Source organism: Neopsephotus bourkii, unplaced genomic scaffold (genome assembly GCF_033783945.1).
Source record: "Neopsephotus bourkii isolate Nb327-2 ecotype Australia unplaced genomic scaffold, CSIRO-AGI_Nbou_v1 NB_1234, whole genome shotgun sequence".
Lineage (NCBI taxonomy): Eukaryota > Metazoa > Chordata > Aves > Psittaciformes > Psittacidae > Neopsephotus > Neopsephotus bourkii.
In genome coordinates this window covers 2154872-2173112 of record NW_026901719.1, presented here as the reverse complement: position 1 = coordinate 2173112, position 18241 = coordinate 2154872, and the positions used below count along the sequence as shown (strand labels likewise).

Below are 18241 nucleotides of genomic sequence, written 5' to 3'. Positions count from 1 at the left end.
GGCTACACCATTAGGATATTCCTCAGAAAGTAAGGGAGCTGCAGAGGTAAACCACTTAACTGGTGGCACCAGAGGCATATGGAGTAAAAATATACATGAAACTATACAACAGTATTTGCACAGCTAAATTCTGTGGAAAGAGCTTAAGCTTTCGCATTTCTAAGCTTTTATTAAATTGAAGTTCAGCAACTGTAACGCTGCATTAATTATGCCTGAGTTTCATCAGCATTGATCTGTGGAGGCTTCCTCACTTTTCTGTCCTGACTACTTAATATTAACTTCTTTCATAAAACAGAACGGCTCCAACTCGAGAGACAAATAAGTCTGCTTCAAGTCCAGAAGACTTTTAGATAAAGCAGTTACTGAAAGGCTGAAAACCATGTTCGAAAACCATGTTCAAAAACCTTTATCACTGAGGCACAGAGGGATTTGAACATGAGCCACCTTACATCCAGAAGAGTGCTGTAGCCATTAGGATACTCAGGATAGAAAGGTACCATCACTGTCCACCACCGTGAACCCTGCTTTGAGGTTTTCATGCCTAGACCACTGAAAAACAGACCTGTGCCTGGAGATCTAACTTGGGACTGAAGATCTCAAAGGGAAAGAGTGAGATCTTGCTATGCATAGCAACATTTTGTGCTTAACTCTTGCAGATCACTTTGTTAAATGTTTATGTAAATATTTATGGTAAAAACATGCTCAAAGGAAAATGTCTGATCTTCAAAAACACACCTGAAGGTCCACATAAAATCCAGTGTTATTTCTACATTTAATCCCCTACAGTGTCTTTTACCAGTGAGGCATTTCAATTTTGCAGCAGCAGTGTGCCATACAGCTTGTGGATTCAGAAGAGGTCTTAGGCTTACTGCAAAGGTAGAAAAGGAAAGTGCTTGTGGTGGCATTCACTAACAAGAGTGACCTAAGCAGCCAGAACACTTGAATATTTATCTAATTTATAACTTCATTGCTCCTTAGAGATTGTTAGCCCTGATTTCCAGAAACCTTATGAATGTACTTTTTCATGCTTTAAATAGCATTGTCAACTCCAGTACATGAAGCTGAAATGCACACTCAGGCCTCTGCAGGGTAACACTCTTGGGACACGTGTGAATATGCACACACAACTTTACCCTCAGCTCCTTCCCTCCTGGTGTAGCACAGGACCTCACACAACTACTCTCTCTGTTAACCTACTAATCTGTCACCCAGCTACCTCCAGACTACCAGGTCACAAAATGACGTGAAGGTGATCACTCACCCCGTGCCAAGGCTGGTATGGGAAGGGGAAACTCTTGCTCATGCTGGCATCCTGTACTCAAGGATGCCATACACACCAGGACAGTGCTGCAGTCCTGTAGCCTTCCCCTTAAACTCAGCATGAGGGATGCATCCCTTCTAACTTCACCTGAGGCACAGCACTGCTCTGGGCAGGAATGCAGAGACACCTTAATGCTCTGAATTGACCAGATTCCTACTTAATCTGCATAGGAACATGAAAATATTTTTCACTAGCCATGTAAACTAATTTCTTTAGTATGAGCACTGGCCATTCTCCCCCTCCTGTTCTGTTGGCTCCTCTTGAAGAAAGGATAGGGAAACATATTTGGAAGGGAAAACTTGACCCACCTACTTTTTGAGCTGTATTTGTGCACTCCTGTGTTTGCAGGACAGGCATCTTACAGCTTCCTTCTTTTACAATAAATCCCCATCCTAGAAGATCCTAGAAGGTCTTCTGCTCCTTTGGCCCTGTAGCAGCCTCTGTATTTCAGCATGCTTCTCTTTTTCATCCTACTCTCCTATAAGATTAGAAGATGACCAAAGCTAGAGTATATACTGCATATTTGTAACATTTCACTGAAATACTATGTGGAAAAGATCAAAAGTTTAAGCACAGCACTGTGAATGCCAGTGCTGCTTGGTGGTCTTCACTGCCGCAGCCCCAAGATGATCCAGATATCGCTAACACTGTGGCATAGCCATAAATCCTTTACATGGAAAATGAGGGCTAACAGAAGACTCTGAGTGGAAATGGAAACATGAGCAGAAATTCAAATTAGATGAGGATTTAAAAAAAACCATAATGTTATTTTAAAATTCTAGATTTTTTTATCCATTTAAAAATATTTAACAAACTTTAAAATAGAAATGCTTTATGTTATCTTTCATACTGACATATCAGAATTTAATAATATTTACTATAACAATTCAGAAGATTTAAATGAGGTATATAAAATTCATAGTGGATCTGTTTTTTGACTGATGTCATTAGCTCTTAACCTATGACTAAATGACCCTATCAGAGGCAAGGTTATTGAGCAGAGAAATGGGCTCTTTGAAGTTTGAAATGGCTTTCATTACCGTGTTCAGCATGACTTGCTTTTTAAGCATATGGACATGATTTACAGATTTCATAGCCAGAATAATAATGCTAAAAATTCCTGCTATTGGTGGTTTTTAAATTTTTATATATGAGGGAGGTCTTTAATGTGATAGTTGGATTATGGCCTCTACATAGTCTTGCTTATAATAGCAATGAGAATACTTACACAGTAATTGCTAATTCTAAATGAATACACATGAAGTTTTAAAAACATCAGTTTTTACCAGCTAGTTTTCACTTGCATGTGCTTCTTCAGGTAGGGGGCAAAAGAAAAGACTGAATGAGAATAACAGCAAAATATGCACAGTGCATTTGGAAGATGAAATTTTTATACATTTGCAAAAAATTATACTTGACTTCCAGAAGGAGAGAGGGATGTGTGATCCTACAAAATGCCAGTGACAATGAAGAAATTCAAGCAAATCCTGAAAGTACTGATATCATTTATTTCAAAAACCATTGTATGTCATTTACTGTGACATTGCTCATAGCAAGCATTATTCATAGGAAGTCTGACAGACCACATAAATCCTGTCATACTGATATACACTGCAAACATATAGATCTGTATGTAACCTTTGGACATCAACTCCAGCTGACTTGTAAGGTCCCTTCCTGTTTTCCTGCCAGGGGAAAAAAAAAAAAATGCATCACGTTTTTCTTTTTGGGGGGGGGGGGGGGTGTTTGTTTGTTTTTTCTTGTACCATTGTAAGACAGGAATTACGCTACTTAAATAAAGTTATTTTACTATTTTGCTAGTTATTTTACTATTTTGCTCTATGTAGTATAAAAAAAAGGGAACCTTGAAAACCCAACCCAAAATTTATGGAAGATCCTTGAAATGCCCATTTCCCTTGTATTTTCTAAATATCTGACAAATGTGTTTCGACTTTAAAATACCAAAGATGTTTTCACCTTCCAATTCTGGATTTAGGGAGTGAATTAGTCTCTCTGGAACTATAAGTGGTTACCAGGAGAAAGAAATCTATGTTCTCATTTATTACAGTCTGCATTAAAAAACAAACAAGTCAGGAGTTACAAATGGTGTGCTGCCATTCATTTTATTCCTGTCAGACTCCTACATCAGCAATTACTCAAAAACTTCAATGAAGAATTTTCACGGGGGGGGGGGGGGGGAAGAAGGGGGGCTGGGGAGAAAGTCTGTTTTAAATTAAGCTAAAAGGAAATTGCTCCTTTAGCCAATAAAGTAAAATGAATACATAAAAGGATGCTGTCAGGGCTTGGTCTATATTTTGACTTCTATGCCATTAACACCCTTCTTTGTTTCCACTCTTATCGTACTTTACAATGCTACTCAATGTGAAAGGTCCTCCCAGGTTGAGAGCATTGAGGATCCATGACGTAGTATGAACTTCTTAATTTCTTAAACATCAAAAGCTACCTGTAAAATGTTTATGGCTGAATAATCAGTCATTTGAATGTAGTCTGCGTTAGTTCATAGTAAATATTTTAAAATGTAACAGTGGTTACATAAAAACATCCAGTTATTAAGTGTGATTACAAACTAATCATTAAGAAAGTAACAGAGTAGGAAGCATTCCCCCTACTCTTCTGCCTGACTTGTTTTGCTAGTGATATTTTTAATCAGTGAACGCTGTACCTCTAATGTGTGGCTTATCACAGGTTCAGCTGAAACTGTGATGCAAGACACCAAGACTAACCCATCAGTTTCTGTTAGGTGACTCACTGGCAGAGCATTTATCCAAAACCCAGATCCCACTGTCTAAGCACATTCATGTGCCTCTTTTGCTCTTTTTTCTTTCTTTCTTAGGAAAGCATTTCTTGTTCCCTATGAACAGGCTAACTGTTAAAAACTGTGTTTGAATACTCAAATATGGTTGCACAGTGGCTATTTAGCTTCACTCTTCAGAATTAAAAAAAAACAATATAAGTGACAAAAATCAAAGAAAAGGTCAGCATATTCAGAACTATGCAACACTTTTTATCAGTACTGCCTCCATAATAAACTGCAATATTTGCCTGCAGCTCAGTTCCAAATGCATGTCGTGAAAATCCCTTCAAGTCATCTGGTTTCTCTGATCTGTCATTTCCCTGGACATCCCCTTTTGAGACTACCCACAGCTAACTTCTGAAGTTTTCATAGCTAATGGTGCCTATGCCTCTCTACCTGTCCCCTGGAGGCCCATCACCTGACCACCTTGCTCTGCTCCACATTAATTAAATTAAACTCAGAGCACTTATTTCCAGCCTGCACAAAGTTGAAATTTGTGGCTTCTGTTTCAAACCTCAAAGAAGGGTTTTGAATGCCTGGAAGCCTCACTAAATCTTGCCAACTCTAACAGCCAAATAGAAATTACTGCTTCCTCTGCGGACTTTACCTTCATTTTATCTTTAGATATTTAAGGCTATAATAACACTATTAACTTAAAGAAACACTTGTTTAATTTAATGGATTTAAAAGTATAGTTACAATGAATTATTCTTGCTTTACAGTTTAAATCTGGACATTTGCTATCAAAATACTGGATAGTTCATGTTTAGTTTCTATAAGAAACTTTAATTCAAACTATAGAAAGCAGGCAGGTACTACATTAATGGGTATCATGAGCACAGAGAACTTTGCTGAAAATGGTCAGGAGCATACATGTGGTAGAAGCATTAGTAGCAGGAAATAACACATACCAGATGCAGGTTCCTCAGCTTTTCACTGAGAATATTTTGCCGCCCCACCAGGACAAACACATTTTAAGTTTCCAATAGCTCCATCTGCTGTTGTCACTGCACCTTTCTTTTCCTCCCATCAAGACCTGTTTTAACTTTCAGTTAAACCTGTTTTGTTAGCATTTTCATACCAAAACCCCTAAGAATGTTCTGTCACTTCAGTTTGGATTGACTCTGCAGCATAAATTTCCAGGATTTTTTAGAAGAGTTGGTCAGGTACAGTCTTAAAGCTACAAACAGGAGACCTCTAAGATGGGCCTTCTCTTATAAGGCTGCTTAGATGCACGAATGATAAAGCACTCTGATGTGGCCTCAAGGCTGCAGAAACAGAAATTTAAATCTGCAACTAAATGGACAGTAAAATCTAGCAAAACTGGGGGAAAAAAAAATAAACTCAAGTCTACTTTGGTCAAGAGGCTGTGGCTTCGTAACAGCTGATACCAGATCTGTGTGTTACTGCATCTCACTTATAGAATCATAGAATAGTTAGGGTTGGAAAGGACCTTAAGATCATCAAGTTCCAACCCCTCTGCCATGGGCAGGGACACCTCGCTCTAAACCATATCACCCAGGGCCTCTTCCAACCTGGCCTTGAACACTGCCAGGGATGGAACATTCACAACCTCCCTGGGCAACCTATTCCAGTGCCTCACCACCCTAACAGGAAAGAATTTCCTCCTTATACCCAATCTAAATTTCCCCTGTTTAAGTTTTAACCCATTACCCCTTGTCCTATCACTACAGTCCCTAATGAAGATTCCATCCCCAGCATCCCTATAGGTCCCCTTCAGATACTGGAAGGCTGCTATGAGGTCTCCACTTGATCCAGACCAGATACAGGCAGAACTGAATTTCTGTCAAATTAGTCAGACGACTGGTTAGAATTGTTGCTGGTTGTGTGCTGGCCACAGGGCAGATACCCCTTAGGTCTGCCAGTACAAAGGCTCTTCTGACAGATTTCAAACACCAGGGAGAGTACAGCCATTGATTTGCATTGTGTGCCCAGGAATTTCTTCTGCCCTGTTCATGGAGCCCTTAAGCTGGATCACGAACTCAGCTGAGAAGGCAGAAGACAGTGAGCATTCAGGCTTTGTTGTTAGGGACCAGGAAGGACACTGAGACCAGGCAATCAGGTGCTGAAATGGTCCCTGCATGAAAGTGGTAAACAGCTTATGTCTAGGTGCTGTAAAAGACACTAATCCACAGCATATGTCAATACACTCCAAGCAGCTGCCTTGTACTGGTAAGGACAGAGACACAATCTGTGTGCAAGCACAGGGGACTAGAAGCCATTCCTGGCATATACCCCCCAGCTGCTCCCAAGCCTTCCTGCTCTTCGGCACCTACACTGCCTGATTTGAGAGGATACATGACCTTTGTGGTGGACATTACACTGAGATTTGAAAGCAGAACAACATCTTAAATGGAGGCAGTGTCAGAAAGGTGGTCAAGTCAAGATAGGAGGTGATGAGACCATTCTAAGGCCTGGATGCTTTCTGAACCATTGGTCTAGCGGACAACTCGGCATTTGATGCCATGATTACAACCAAAGAGATTTCTAAGAACATCAGAGAAATGAGTAAGAACATGGCTTTAGGTCCATACAGGCTTAGTTGGAGGGACTTTATTAAGATAGATCTTCATTATACCGAATTAATAAAACTACTCAATCTCTAGCTGCTAACTGGTACCATCCCAGACATGGCAGAGGAATGTCAGGCTATGTTAGTATCTAAGCTGGCCCTAGCAGGGCGCCAGAATGACACCAATAATTGGTGACCTATTATGATCAGATCAACTATTTTAAGGCTATTCTCTAGAATTTTAACAGTAAGGCTGACCAAGGCATGTCCCATTAATCCATGACACAGGGGATTTATAAAATCTGCAGGATGTCCAGAAAACCTAAAATTATTACAGCTAGTAATTGGAAATGCAAAAAAGGAACATCAACCCTGGGAGTTGTTTTTGTTGATGTAGCTAAAGCCTTCAACAGGGTGAGTCATTTTCACATCATCACGGCTCTAAAGCAATCATACTGTTGCCCTGATTTTGAATTTACATGACAATGTTAACACCTACACTGCCCTGAAGAATGAACAGTTCGACCCTATGGGGATTTGGACTGGTGTAAATCCAATGCCTCCAGTATTGTTTAACTTCCCAATGGACCCCTTACTGTGTAAGTTAGAGGAGAGGGGAAACAGGAGCCAGCCTTGCATGAAAATTGTAACAGCTGTGACTTTTGCAGAATACTTGGTTCTGTTGAATGGGTACTGGGAAAAAATGCAGGAAATTATCAAAATTTTAGAGGTCTTCAGTGATCATCCACCAGCCTGCGGACAGAGTAGCAAATTCAGTCTAAGAGGAAGCTGAGAGGGAGATGATAGAGCAGAGTATCCAGCAGACAGTTTTCCTGCATTTTCAAGAACACCAAAGTGGTCTCCTTGAGGCAAAACAGTATCTGCTACCAGAACAAAGCCACAGGAGGCTCTTTCAGTGTCCTTCATCTTCTCTCTCCATTAACTAGATTTATTAGGGTGCTTTAGGGAGCACTGGAAGACTAGGCTTGGAGGCAGTAATTACTCTGCTGTCACTGGTTTAACGTCTTTACTCTCTGCTTTACATATCCCACAGTCTCTCTCTGACCTTGTATGTGCTTTAAGTGAAGGAGTGAACGCACTGAGCTCATTTTAGAAAGGCAGAAAATTTTATTTCCTCTTCAGCTGTTGGTCCCTTCACAACTGCTTCACCTGAGATCAGAGCAGGACAGACTCGGGGTTGGCCCAGGATCAGTTACAGTTCTGTGGATCAGCAACACAACAACACAGCCAGCAAAAAGTATGCCATACTCCACCCTCATGAACCCGCCATGGACAGAAAATTTAGCAGTACCCTTTGCCAGCTTCACAGTGGCAGATTCCTCTCCTTTCCATTAAGGTTTTGTTTTTTTCCTAGGCTTCTTGGTAGACAAATTTTTCGAGGTCATTTGGACATGACAGCTGCTGACACAGGGGGACTGATTTGGACTACTGACAGATATGACACTAAGCACAACTAGACATGTTTAATGAAGAACACAGATGTCAGATGACCAGAGCTAATACACTGGGCCAACGGCAGGAAGGCTTGGAGAACATGCTTTTCCTGACTTCCCTCAGAAAGATGTTCAGAGCCCATGGCCAGCTGCTGGGAAAGCACCAAGCCCTCTCCAAAGCTCAGATAAATACATAGGGATAAAAACAAATCACAACTGCTGTGGCATATAGAGAGATTTCTGAGATTAAACAGATCTGTCCTATGGAAGGTTTTGCAGGTTGGTGCCAGTATTCTGGATTTGCGCAGTGGCTGGTCAGCATCGGCTTATGAAAAGTGTCAAATACCACTTCTTTTGCCAAAGAGAGGGGCTGCTGTGTTGAATACCACTTACAATTTCTCTTTGTATTTTTTAAGCTTGCATGCGAAGAATTATGTCTCTAGACAGCACACAAAGGATCTAGCATAAAAAAAAAAAAAAAAAATCTTCCAAATGGTATTAAAAAGTATTTTGTTTCTGACAGGCTGCAGTTTCTTCTGAGAATGAGGATCCCGATGGCCTCCTGGTTCCCCATCTATTTTTCACAGCAGGATACATGCTACTGCAGGTGAGAAGCCTCCCCACTTCTGACCTCATCAGCAGCTTCTTATCCTGAAATTCAGGTTCCTGCCACCCCAGAGGAGTGCCTGATGATGAAATCAAGTTTGCCAGTACTGGTCTCGCCTTTCTGAACACAAGATAAAATCAGTCAACAAGCAATGTTTTTGTTCTTCCACACACTAACATCTTTCATGTCTTTTCAGTCCCCAGAATGAAGAGCCTGATTTCCGTCTTGGTCCTTCTTGGGACTGGTGTCTCCAAACTGCATCTTGTCCAAGCTTCAACCTAACCAGGAATCCAGCCAGCAGTCCAGCTTAAGTCAGCTTGTACTGACATCTATGACACACGTATTTGTATAAGAGGAGTGATGACAGAATTGAATCTGACAAAATTCGTACCAGAAACCCAAGCAGAATTTTGGGAACACGTAGAAAAGGGATGAACCCCAGCCCACTGAGGTAACATCCTTCTTGGCAGTCAGCTGCAGCCAGGCCAGTGTTGGAGCTGCCAACAGCTGATTGCAAAACTCTTTGAGAAGACCAGAAATACACACCAAGCGATGCCCCACCCAGGGTGCCAGAGCACAACTCACACAACCCAGCTGTGTTTCTCAAAGCTGACATGCCTGGCCTGTCTGTAAAAATGGTGGTATTTGTAGTTTATTTTCCTTTAGAGAGAGCAAGCTTCCAGCACCTGTGGCAAGAGACAACATCTCAGGAGTTCCCGTTGTGGCTGAGCCAAACGCTCCACCAGAACAGCTTCTCCGCAGGGGAGGGCAAAGCCTTTGGAGTTTTAGAGGACACAGCTCACTTGATAAACCACTCCGGACTACGTTTTTCTGTGCACAGGATTATTTACGGGTATTTTATCTGACAGCAACCTGCCGAGGCCGCCGCCCCACCACAGTAATGACAACGCTACAGTGGAAGGGTCGCCCCGCCCTCCCGTGCCGCACCGAAGCACCAGCAGCAGGCCTGAAGCACCGCCCGCTGCCCTCTCCCCTCCCCAACACCGGCGCGGGGGGCCCGCCACACTTCCGTTAGGTCCTAGCTCCTCGCGACGGCTCCGATTGGGGATCTCCTTTTCCCGCGTGATTCAGCGCAGGGCGGCGATTGGCTGAGTCGCTGAGCGGGGCTGGAGGCGGGACCACTTTGGTGCGGTTGCCGTGGTGACCGGACGGCCGTTTCCGGAAATGGGAGGGCGCCGGGGAGTACCCAGGGAGCGCCGGCGGCCGGCAGGTACGTGCACGCACGCGCCCTCTCCCCCTTCCTCCCTCCCCACTCATTCCGCCCCCCTTCCTCTCCCTCTCGAGGCGGCCGCCGGTTGCTGGTGCGATCGCCGTCTTAAAGGGCCCGCGGCGGCCTCCCCTCAGGTGCGTGCTGCCGGCGCGGGAGTGATGGCCGGGCCTGGCGGCGATGGTGGGGACGTCGGCAGCGAGGGGGCCGGTGGTCTTTTTGTGCGGCCGGCGGCGAGTGATGTCGACTTGTGGTTTCCCCCGGCAGGAGCGGGCCCGGGATGTCGGCCGGGGTCCCGGAGGGGTGTGCTCACAGCGTCTGTATGGTGTCGGACTTCTTCTACCCCAACATGGGGGGCGTGGAGAGCCATGTGTACCAGCTGTCTCAGTGCCTCATCGAGCGGGGCCACAAGGTCCTGGTGGTCACCCACGCCTATGGCCAGCGGAAGGGCATTCGCTACCTCACTAATGGGCTGAAAGTCTATTACTTGCCCCTTAAGGTCATGTACAACCAGTCCACCGCGACAACGCTCTTCCATAGCTTGCCCTTGCTCAGGTACATATTTGTGAGGGAGAGGGTCACCATTGTCCATGCCCACAGCTCCTTCTCTGCCATGGCCCATGATGCCCTCTTCCATGCCAAGACCATGGGGCTGCGAACAGTGTTCACAGACCATTCCCTTTTTGGGTTTGCGGATGTCAGCTCGGTGCTTACCAACAAACTTCTGACGGTGTCCCTGTGCGATACCAACCACATCATCTGTGTCTCCTACACGAGTAAGGAAAATACGGTGCTGCGAGCAGCTCTGGACCCTCGGATAGTCTCTGTCATTCCCAATGCTGTCGATCCCACCGACTTCACTCCAGACCTGTCAAGGAGGGATAATGCTACAATAACAATTGTGGTTGTCAGCAGACTTGTATACAGAAAAGGTAATGGGGAAAAAAATGTAAGTTTATTTTGGTATGTCAAGAAAGGTCTTGGTTAGGTACCACTTATGCTATGTCTGTGGTATAGATTGAATTTTAAATGGGAGCTGGGATATGGCAGTTCTGTGCTTTTGTGTCCATTCAAGAAAACAAAATGTATGTTTCAGTTTGCGCATGTTGTGTTCTGAGGTATATTTCTTCTGTAAACTGAAATGTGTAAAAATGAAAGTTTGGCTTACACTGGGGTGTGTGTGTGTGTGATCTAGGCCCTAATCTGTATATTCTGTCAGAAATGTTTTAACTGTTTTTTGATTAAGCAACAGCAACTTCAAGTGATTTGTGTAAGAGATTGCAAGTTGTCTTCTTTTCAGCATTTTGTGTTCAGCAGTGTATCTGTCTTCAAGAGACTTATCTTTTTTCTTGTTTTGAATATATAGCAGCAGGTTACATCATGATGAGTTCTAAAACCAAATACATTAACGGATTGCCCTAAATTTTCTACTCTTAGGTATAGATTTGCTTAGTGGTATAATTCCTGAGCTCTGTCAGAAATATCCAGAATTACATTTCTTAGTTGGAGGAGAAGGACCAAAGCGAATCATACTGGAAGAAGTCCGGGAAAGATACCAGCTGCATGACAGGTTTGTTCTGTGCATGTCTATGACTCTTCAGTGTACTTTAGGGGTGGGGAAGGCAACAGCATCACCCTTTCTGCCTACCTACCTCCTTTCCCTAAAAAGAAAACAAAGCCTGAGGCTGAAGAGAACTATTGAAGGCAAGGCAGCTAGACCAGATAGATGCTAACCGAAGGCTTAAAGTTGGACTGTAATCATGCAAGTTAACTGGTAACAATAGGCCTTGTATGAACCTTCACTTGAGTCAGATAAAAGCTGACTTAGACATAAATTTATCATATTCCTCTCTGAAATAGTTCTGTTTGGATCACAAATTACTATATGGGATAACATGTTAGACAGCTAGTTTGTGTCACTGCTGCTTATGAGGGTGACTGTTAGTAATTTATTAGTTCAATAGGAAACTCTTCAGGTAATGCTTATCTAGTATGTCTTCTTGGGGTACTGCAAGCATGTTTCCTGGTGCTACTGTGTTATCAAAATGTTTCTGTAATGCATGTGCATTTGTATATTTCTTTTGGGTTTACTTACTGTTCAAAGACAGTGTTACGTGGCAAAGACAAGGTTCTTAATTTTCCATTTCCTTTTCTCTGTCTTATGTTACTCTTCCTGTACTTCAGTTAGTGATTCCTCTGATAAAATTGTTTGTTAATATCTTTCTTATTCCAACTTTTTCTGTTTCACAGTTTCCAAAATAATAGGTCCTGATCATTGTATGCTAAATACTTTCCCCCCAAATCTGTGATTAATCAAGCCTTGCATTGAAATTACAGATAATACATCTAAACAAAGAAAGAGTGACAAATATTAATTGTTAACTGGATTAATTTGTGTTCTCTTACAGAGCTAGAAAGCTTAGTAGCAATGTTTTGAAGGTGATTACCAGTAAAACAAACAGAGCAGCTTCTCCCCCCAGCTTTGTTTTCAGAAGTTTCTTTTAGTGCGAAAATAAGAAGTAGAATCTTTTACCTCCTTATTGGTGGAAAACAGAGTGAAGGTGTCTCTGTTCCTTCTTCCACTACATAAGTGTAAACCATTGGAATATTTTTCAGAATATGTGTAACACTCTACCCCTTTATATCCAGGGTGCGTCTCCTAGGAGCCTTGGAACACCAGGATGTTAGAAATGTCCTAGTCCAGGGACACATTTTTCTCAACACTTCCCTCACAGAGGCCTTTTGTATGGCAATTGTGGAAGCAGCAAGCTGTGGTTTACAGGTAAAAAAAAAAAAAAAAGCATAAAAATCTCAACTATCTGTAATGCATGTATCCATTTTAAACAAAGTTCATGATTAAATAATACATGCTTGTTAACACTTGGTTTCATCTGAGGCTCTGTCTTTGCAAAGGTGAGCAAATATAATCGCTGTTTACAGATCACCTGGAAGCTGAGACAGAATGGTTAACTGAAACTGCTTAAGCTTCCAGAAGAAATGTGCAGAATTGGCAATAACATGTAGATCTGCTAACTCTCAGTTCTCTGAACTAACCACACTGCCTCTCCAATATGCTATTTTGTATGTATTCCTGTATAGAGTTTTGGGGTAGCTGATGTTCATGAAGGTTTACTTTGACCTTATTTTAAGAGGAGGTGTGGAAAAATGGCTTATGAGCATGGTCAGTCAGGCATATTGAATTGCCACACTAAACCCTTGTACTAGAACTGTTTTCTTCCTGCACCAAGAACTGACAGTTTTTTTCTTGCATTAACTGAGGTTGTATCTGCCTTAGATTGTATCTGTAGGGTTTCAAGATAAGAGTTGGAGGGAAAGAAAACCATAAAATCCCTTTCTGGCCAATTGACAACTCAGATTGTCAACTCAAAAAAGTTAAATCAACAGCCATAAAAAGCTTAGATTCTCACAAAATATGAAGAAACATTTTTAAAAAATGTCAGGCTGAGAAGAATACCTAATATACATGAAGTATAGGAAGTGTGAGGGACTTTTTTTTTTACTTCAGTATCCTTTGACAGTAGTTACCCCCTAGTTGTGTTAGTTATTTCCCTGTCACCTGTTTTATTCTGCAATTTTCTTATTGTTGCCTGCTGTTTAGAGATGATTACATAATAGGAGTCTTAATGTCTCTTAGTATTAGAGATGTGATTTCCCTTTAAAACCAGTATTTCAGATTAAAATTACTGAACTTTAAACGTAATTCTTGTAAATGTTCAGTAGCCTAGAAAGCATAAACCAAAGGCAGATGTGTTAAAACTGTCCTCTCCAAATAGAGGTAAGTTTTCATGAGGGGATATGGAGAGAAAGTCTAAAATCTGGTTACACAGATTTAGTTGTATACTGTGACAAATACGTTTAGGGAAGATGTCTCATAAACCACTCATTAGACCAAGTCTTCTGTTTTATCATGCTGCCAAAGAATCATTCTGAACATTGTTAAAGGTAATATACTACGCTGGGTCTTTTCTAAAGCATAAACCTCATATAGATTGCATACAGGTAAAATTTTAAAGAATGGTATTGGTCTTTGCCTTCACGGGAACCACTCATTGAATAATTTTTTTCCTATTCTTAAGTGCCGCATCTAAATATTTTAATAGTGTCATCACTCAATGTTATTGTTTTATTGTTAGGCTGCATAAGTGCTATTTCTGTTGTTTCTTTCAAAGGTTGTGAGTACAAGAGTTGGCGGGATTCCTGAGGTGCTTCCAGAAGATCTCATTATTCTGTGTGAACCCTCTGTGAAATCTCTGTGCCATGGATTAGAAAAAGCTATTGCCCAGCTTAGAGCAGGAACACTACCGTCTCCAGAAACGGTTCATAATAAAGTAAAGACGTTTTATACATGGAGGAATATAGCAGAGAGAACTGAGAAAGTATGTATAATCACTTTGATTAAATTCTCTTAAGTACGGTTTTTAAGCAGCAGCTGCTTTGAAACATTACTATGTACATTCTCTATATAACCTTTCAGTGTAGTTTTTCAGTGTTTTTTCTGTCAAACACACATGGTTTTAAAAAGGTTCAGAAAATACTTTTTCCTCCTAGATACATACCTAGACATGTGTTGTTTTTTTTTCTATTTGCATTTTTTTCTGTGTCATAACTGCTGATTAATATTCTGAGGAACAGCCTAAATCTTTAGCTACATTTCTACTCATGCTTTAGTTTTGGTTTTGGTTAGTTGGTTGTTTTTTTTCCCAGTCTTCACATTAAGAATCTTTTTTTTGCATAACTGGAAAACATGCTGTACAAGATGGATGAAAAGGAAAAGTTCATGGCAAAGTTTTGTCTGCCACGTGTTAACAAGTGGTTTAGAATTATACAAAGTAGTTTAGTGCCAGTAGGCTGAACCTAGCTGAATTTACATAAGCTATGGATGTAATGAAAATAAATTGTCACACTCCTGGAATCATATTTCAGAATTACACACTTGAGTGTAAAAAGTCCGCTGTAAGTGAAGAATATTGAGCGCGGTAATTTTATAGCTGCTTTTGGAGATCTGTTGCTTTGACTTCAGCCCCTATGTTTTAGGCAAGACTGTAGCTGAATCACATGCCTCTTAATTACATTGTAGTGCACTCAGATGTCTCTCTAAGTATCCTTGAAGTGTTGTGTGCAAAATGTTAGTGTAATTACGAAAAGTATGCATGGAACTTAAGTTGTACAAAAGAGAGTTGTTTGTTAGCTTATTGAGTTACCTGTATGATCGAGTAGGCAGTGTTCTCAAGGAAGAAACTTTTAAGTCTCTTTTGAGATGTGTGTAGTGGGTATTTATGAAACATGGGGCTGTATTTTTTAATTTTAGTGCTTGTAGTTAATATGCATATTACGTAACTAGTAACATGTATTTGCTTTTTACATTCATTGAATTTTAAGCATTTTACTAAGAATTACTAGTTTTTCTTTACATATCAGTATCCTGTTATGGTTTGCTTGATTGCTCAAATATAGACATGTGGAAGATCGGCATCCATCTTTGAAAGTGTGGTGATTGCATGTTCAGACTCTTTTCCTGTGACTGGTGTGAATGTAAGATTTGAACCCACTCTGTTAATTAAAAAAAAAAACCTAAACCCCCTCTATACAATATTACAAGAGACAAATTAAAGCTTTCCTATTTAATGAAATACTCTAGAGGTCTGTCAAAAACATTTATTTTCCTTTTTCTCCTTAAAAAAGAAAAGACATTTCTGAACAGTACTTAAAATCTGCAAAGCTTTTAGGGGTTAGTATTTGTCCCATCTTGTAGTAAGGAATAGATAATTTATTTTACATGCTGAAAACGAAGTACTGCCTGTTTTTCATGGTAGAATCGACACTGACTTAAGTTCTTGCTTTCTGTCTTTTCTCCATTTAGGTGTATGACAGGGTTGCAGATGAAGTGGTTTTACCAATGGATGAGCGACTTAACAGACTTATGTCTCACTGTGGCCCAGTGACTGGGTATATTTTTGCTCTTTTTGCTGTTTTGAACTTCCTTTTCTTGGCATTTCTGAGGTGGATGACTCCAGACTCCATAATTGATGTTGCAATAGATGCCACAGGACCTAAAAGTGCATGGACTAAACAGTATTTTTTGGGGAAAAAAAGAAAGCGTTAAAGAAGATCTAAGCTCCTGAAGTGCTGAAATTGAGAGGAAAGGATGCATCAGTCACTAAAGGTTTTAATGCTTGCTGACAGAGACATTACTCTTAAAATTCTTCAGTTTCTTTCTGAAGGCCTTGGAAAGAAACATGATTAAATGTACTACCTCAATTTAGGATGATGTTTTAATTTAGTTTTGGATGCATGCAAATTTATGGACATCTCTTTTGCACTTAAAATTGGAAGAACATGGGGTTTTATATGATTCAAAAGCCTTTGAGACAAAAGTACAAAATTTTTTCAACAACTTGAGTATTACAGAAAGTGACTGTACACTTTACTGGTATTTGAAAAAGCAAAACACAAAAATTACTAGCTTACAATAGTTTCTGCTAATTCCTCGGATTAACTGTGATTTCTATTCTGAGACTTACTAAAAATTTTTTAATTGGAAACCCAAGAAAACATACCTTTTTTCTCCTAAGATGAAAATGGTACTTGAAATAAGTCATTAAAGCCATTATCATGAGAATGTCGGAGACTTATTTCTAGTTGTGTCCCAGTGACAGTGTTTTGCCTGCATAGCATTATTATTTTAAAGTTCTTCCCTAGTCAAATTGGATCATCCTGTTGCTAGATCAAAACTCCATAAAGATTTTTTTTTTTATGTTTTCAGAGGTGCTAAATTTGTCCTGTTAACTTACATGTGTGAAAGTGATGTAAAGCTGATGGTGTTCGTGTCTTGGTTGGTTGGTTGGTTGTTTTCCATTTTTAGATTACATAGGTATAGGAATTCTATTCTTTAGAGGTAACACAGCCTTCAGAAACAGCTCAGGCCTGAAAACTCCTCCAGCAGACTATGCCAAAGTGTGAGGTAATGTGTGTGCACACACACGAGAGAGAAATCTGTGAAGGGCTTAACAAGCACTGTCATGCTTTCTTGCTCTCTCTTTTTCCCCTCCCACACCTTCTTAGTTTTCTTTTCCTAGTTGTTTTTCTTTTTTCTTTCTCCTTACATATGACCAAAATGGCATTTCAGTCCATCTCTGGGAGGGACAGTGTTCAGTGTGTGTGATTTCTCCTAGCCCACATCAGAGACACTGGATAGGTTCTGCAAGTGAAATCTTGGAAAGGTATCTCTTAAATGGAAATAACCAATAGGTATGCTTTCCAGAGTGGGGGAAAAAAGGGAAAAAAAAAATAAAAATCCAGAAGGTCTGGCTTCTCGCATGTTAGCACTCTTATGTAATGTGTACCTGGGACAATAAGACAGCACAGCACATCAGTTTGTGAGAGGGGGCATTTATCTCATTTATGTCAACGACCTCTAACACTTCCCCCTGATGCACTGGGTTAATTTCTTATTCAAGCATCACCGAAGACTAAAAATCTCATGATTTTTATGTCTCTGAGTATTATGTGTTGTTGGACACTGTATTAATATTAAAACTGTGCAATATGAAAGTACTGTTTCCAAACCCTTGAAGGGCAGTATTTAAGACACAGCTTCTGTCAATATTGTTTGTGTAGATACATAGTTACACTAACATTTTATAATTCCATTGAACATATTTTCATGAAACACAGAAAAGTAATATGAGAGAAACTCCATACAGAGTCTGTTTTCTTTTGCTAGATTTTTTTAGACTTTGATATGTATCATACAGTATGCATTGTTATTACAGTTTCAATTTTACATACTACCTTAAAGGTAGATGTCAGCTAAAATGGTGCCACACATACTGTGGATAAACGGGTGGAATTAAGGTAATTTACTTTTCAAAGTAATTCCCCCCCCATACAAATTTATAACAACTTTTTTTAAAATACTGATTACCCTTCCAGAAAAATATTATATATATTTATAATAATACCTTGTATTTACAGTTTTATTTAAAAGTTTATTAACCTTTCCATAAAGAATTAATATTTTTTGTTAATATTTGGGAACATACAATTAAAAAATACAGAAATATACTCCATATTGCTGCTTCCCATCACTGGTGGTTGGACTTCTTGTGAGAAAGATGATTATTAGAAAATATTTTGGGTTTTTTTGTCTTAAAAAACATTCTGTTTGTTGTGACAAGTTGTCACAAAAGTTTAATCCATGACAGGTTTAACTACAACTGTTTCTAAAGTAATGCAGCTTGTATTACATGTAACTCTTTGCAG

At 40.3% G+C, this 18241-nt stretch overlaps 1 protein-coding gene across 1 annotated transcript; it reads left to right on the top strand.

Annotated features, from left to right (window-relative positions):
* The first annotated feature begins 9806 nt into the window (after positions 1–9806).
* On the top strand, positions 9807–17858 carry PIGA (phosphatidylinositol glycan anchor biosynthesis class A). Its single transcript, XM_061364474.1, has 6 exons — positions 9807–9961; positions 10226–10890; positions 11396–11528; positions 12608–12740; positions 14149–14355; positions 15840–17858. The coding sequence occupies exons 2-6, from the start codon at positions 10239–10241 to the stop codon at positions 16080–16082; spliced, it is 1368 nt and encodes a 455-aa protein (XP_061220458.1). The 5' UTR covers positions 9807–9961; positions 10226–10238; the 3' UTR covers positions 16083–17858.
* The last annotated feature ends 383 nt before the right edge of the window (positions 17859–18241 follow it).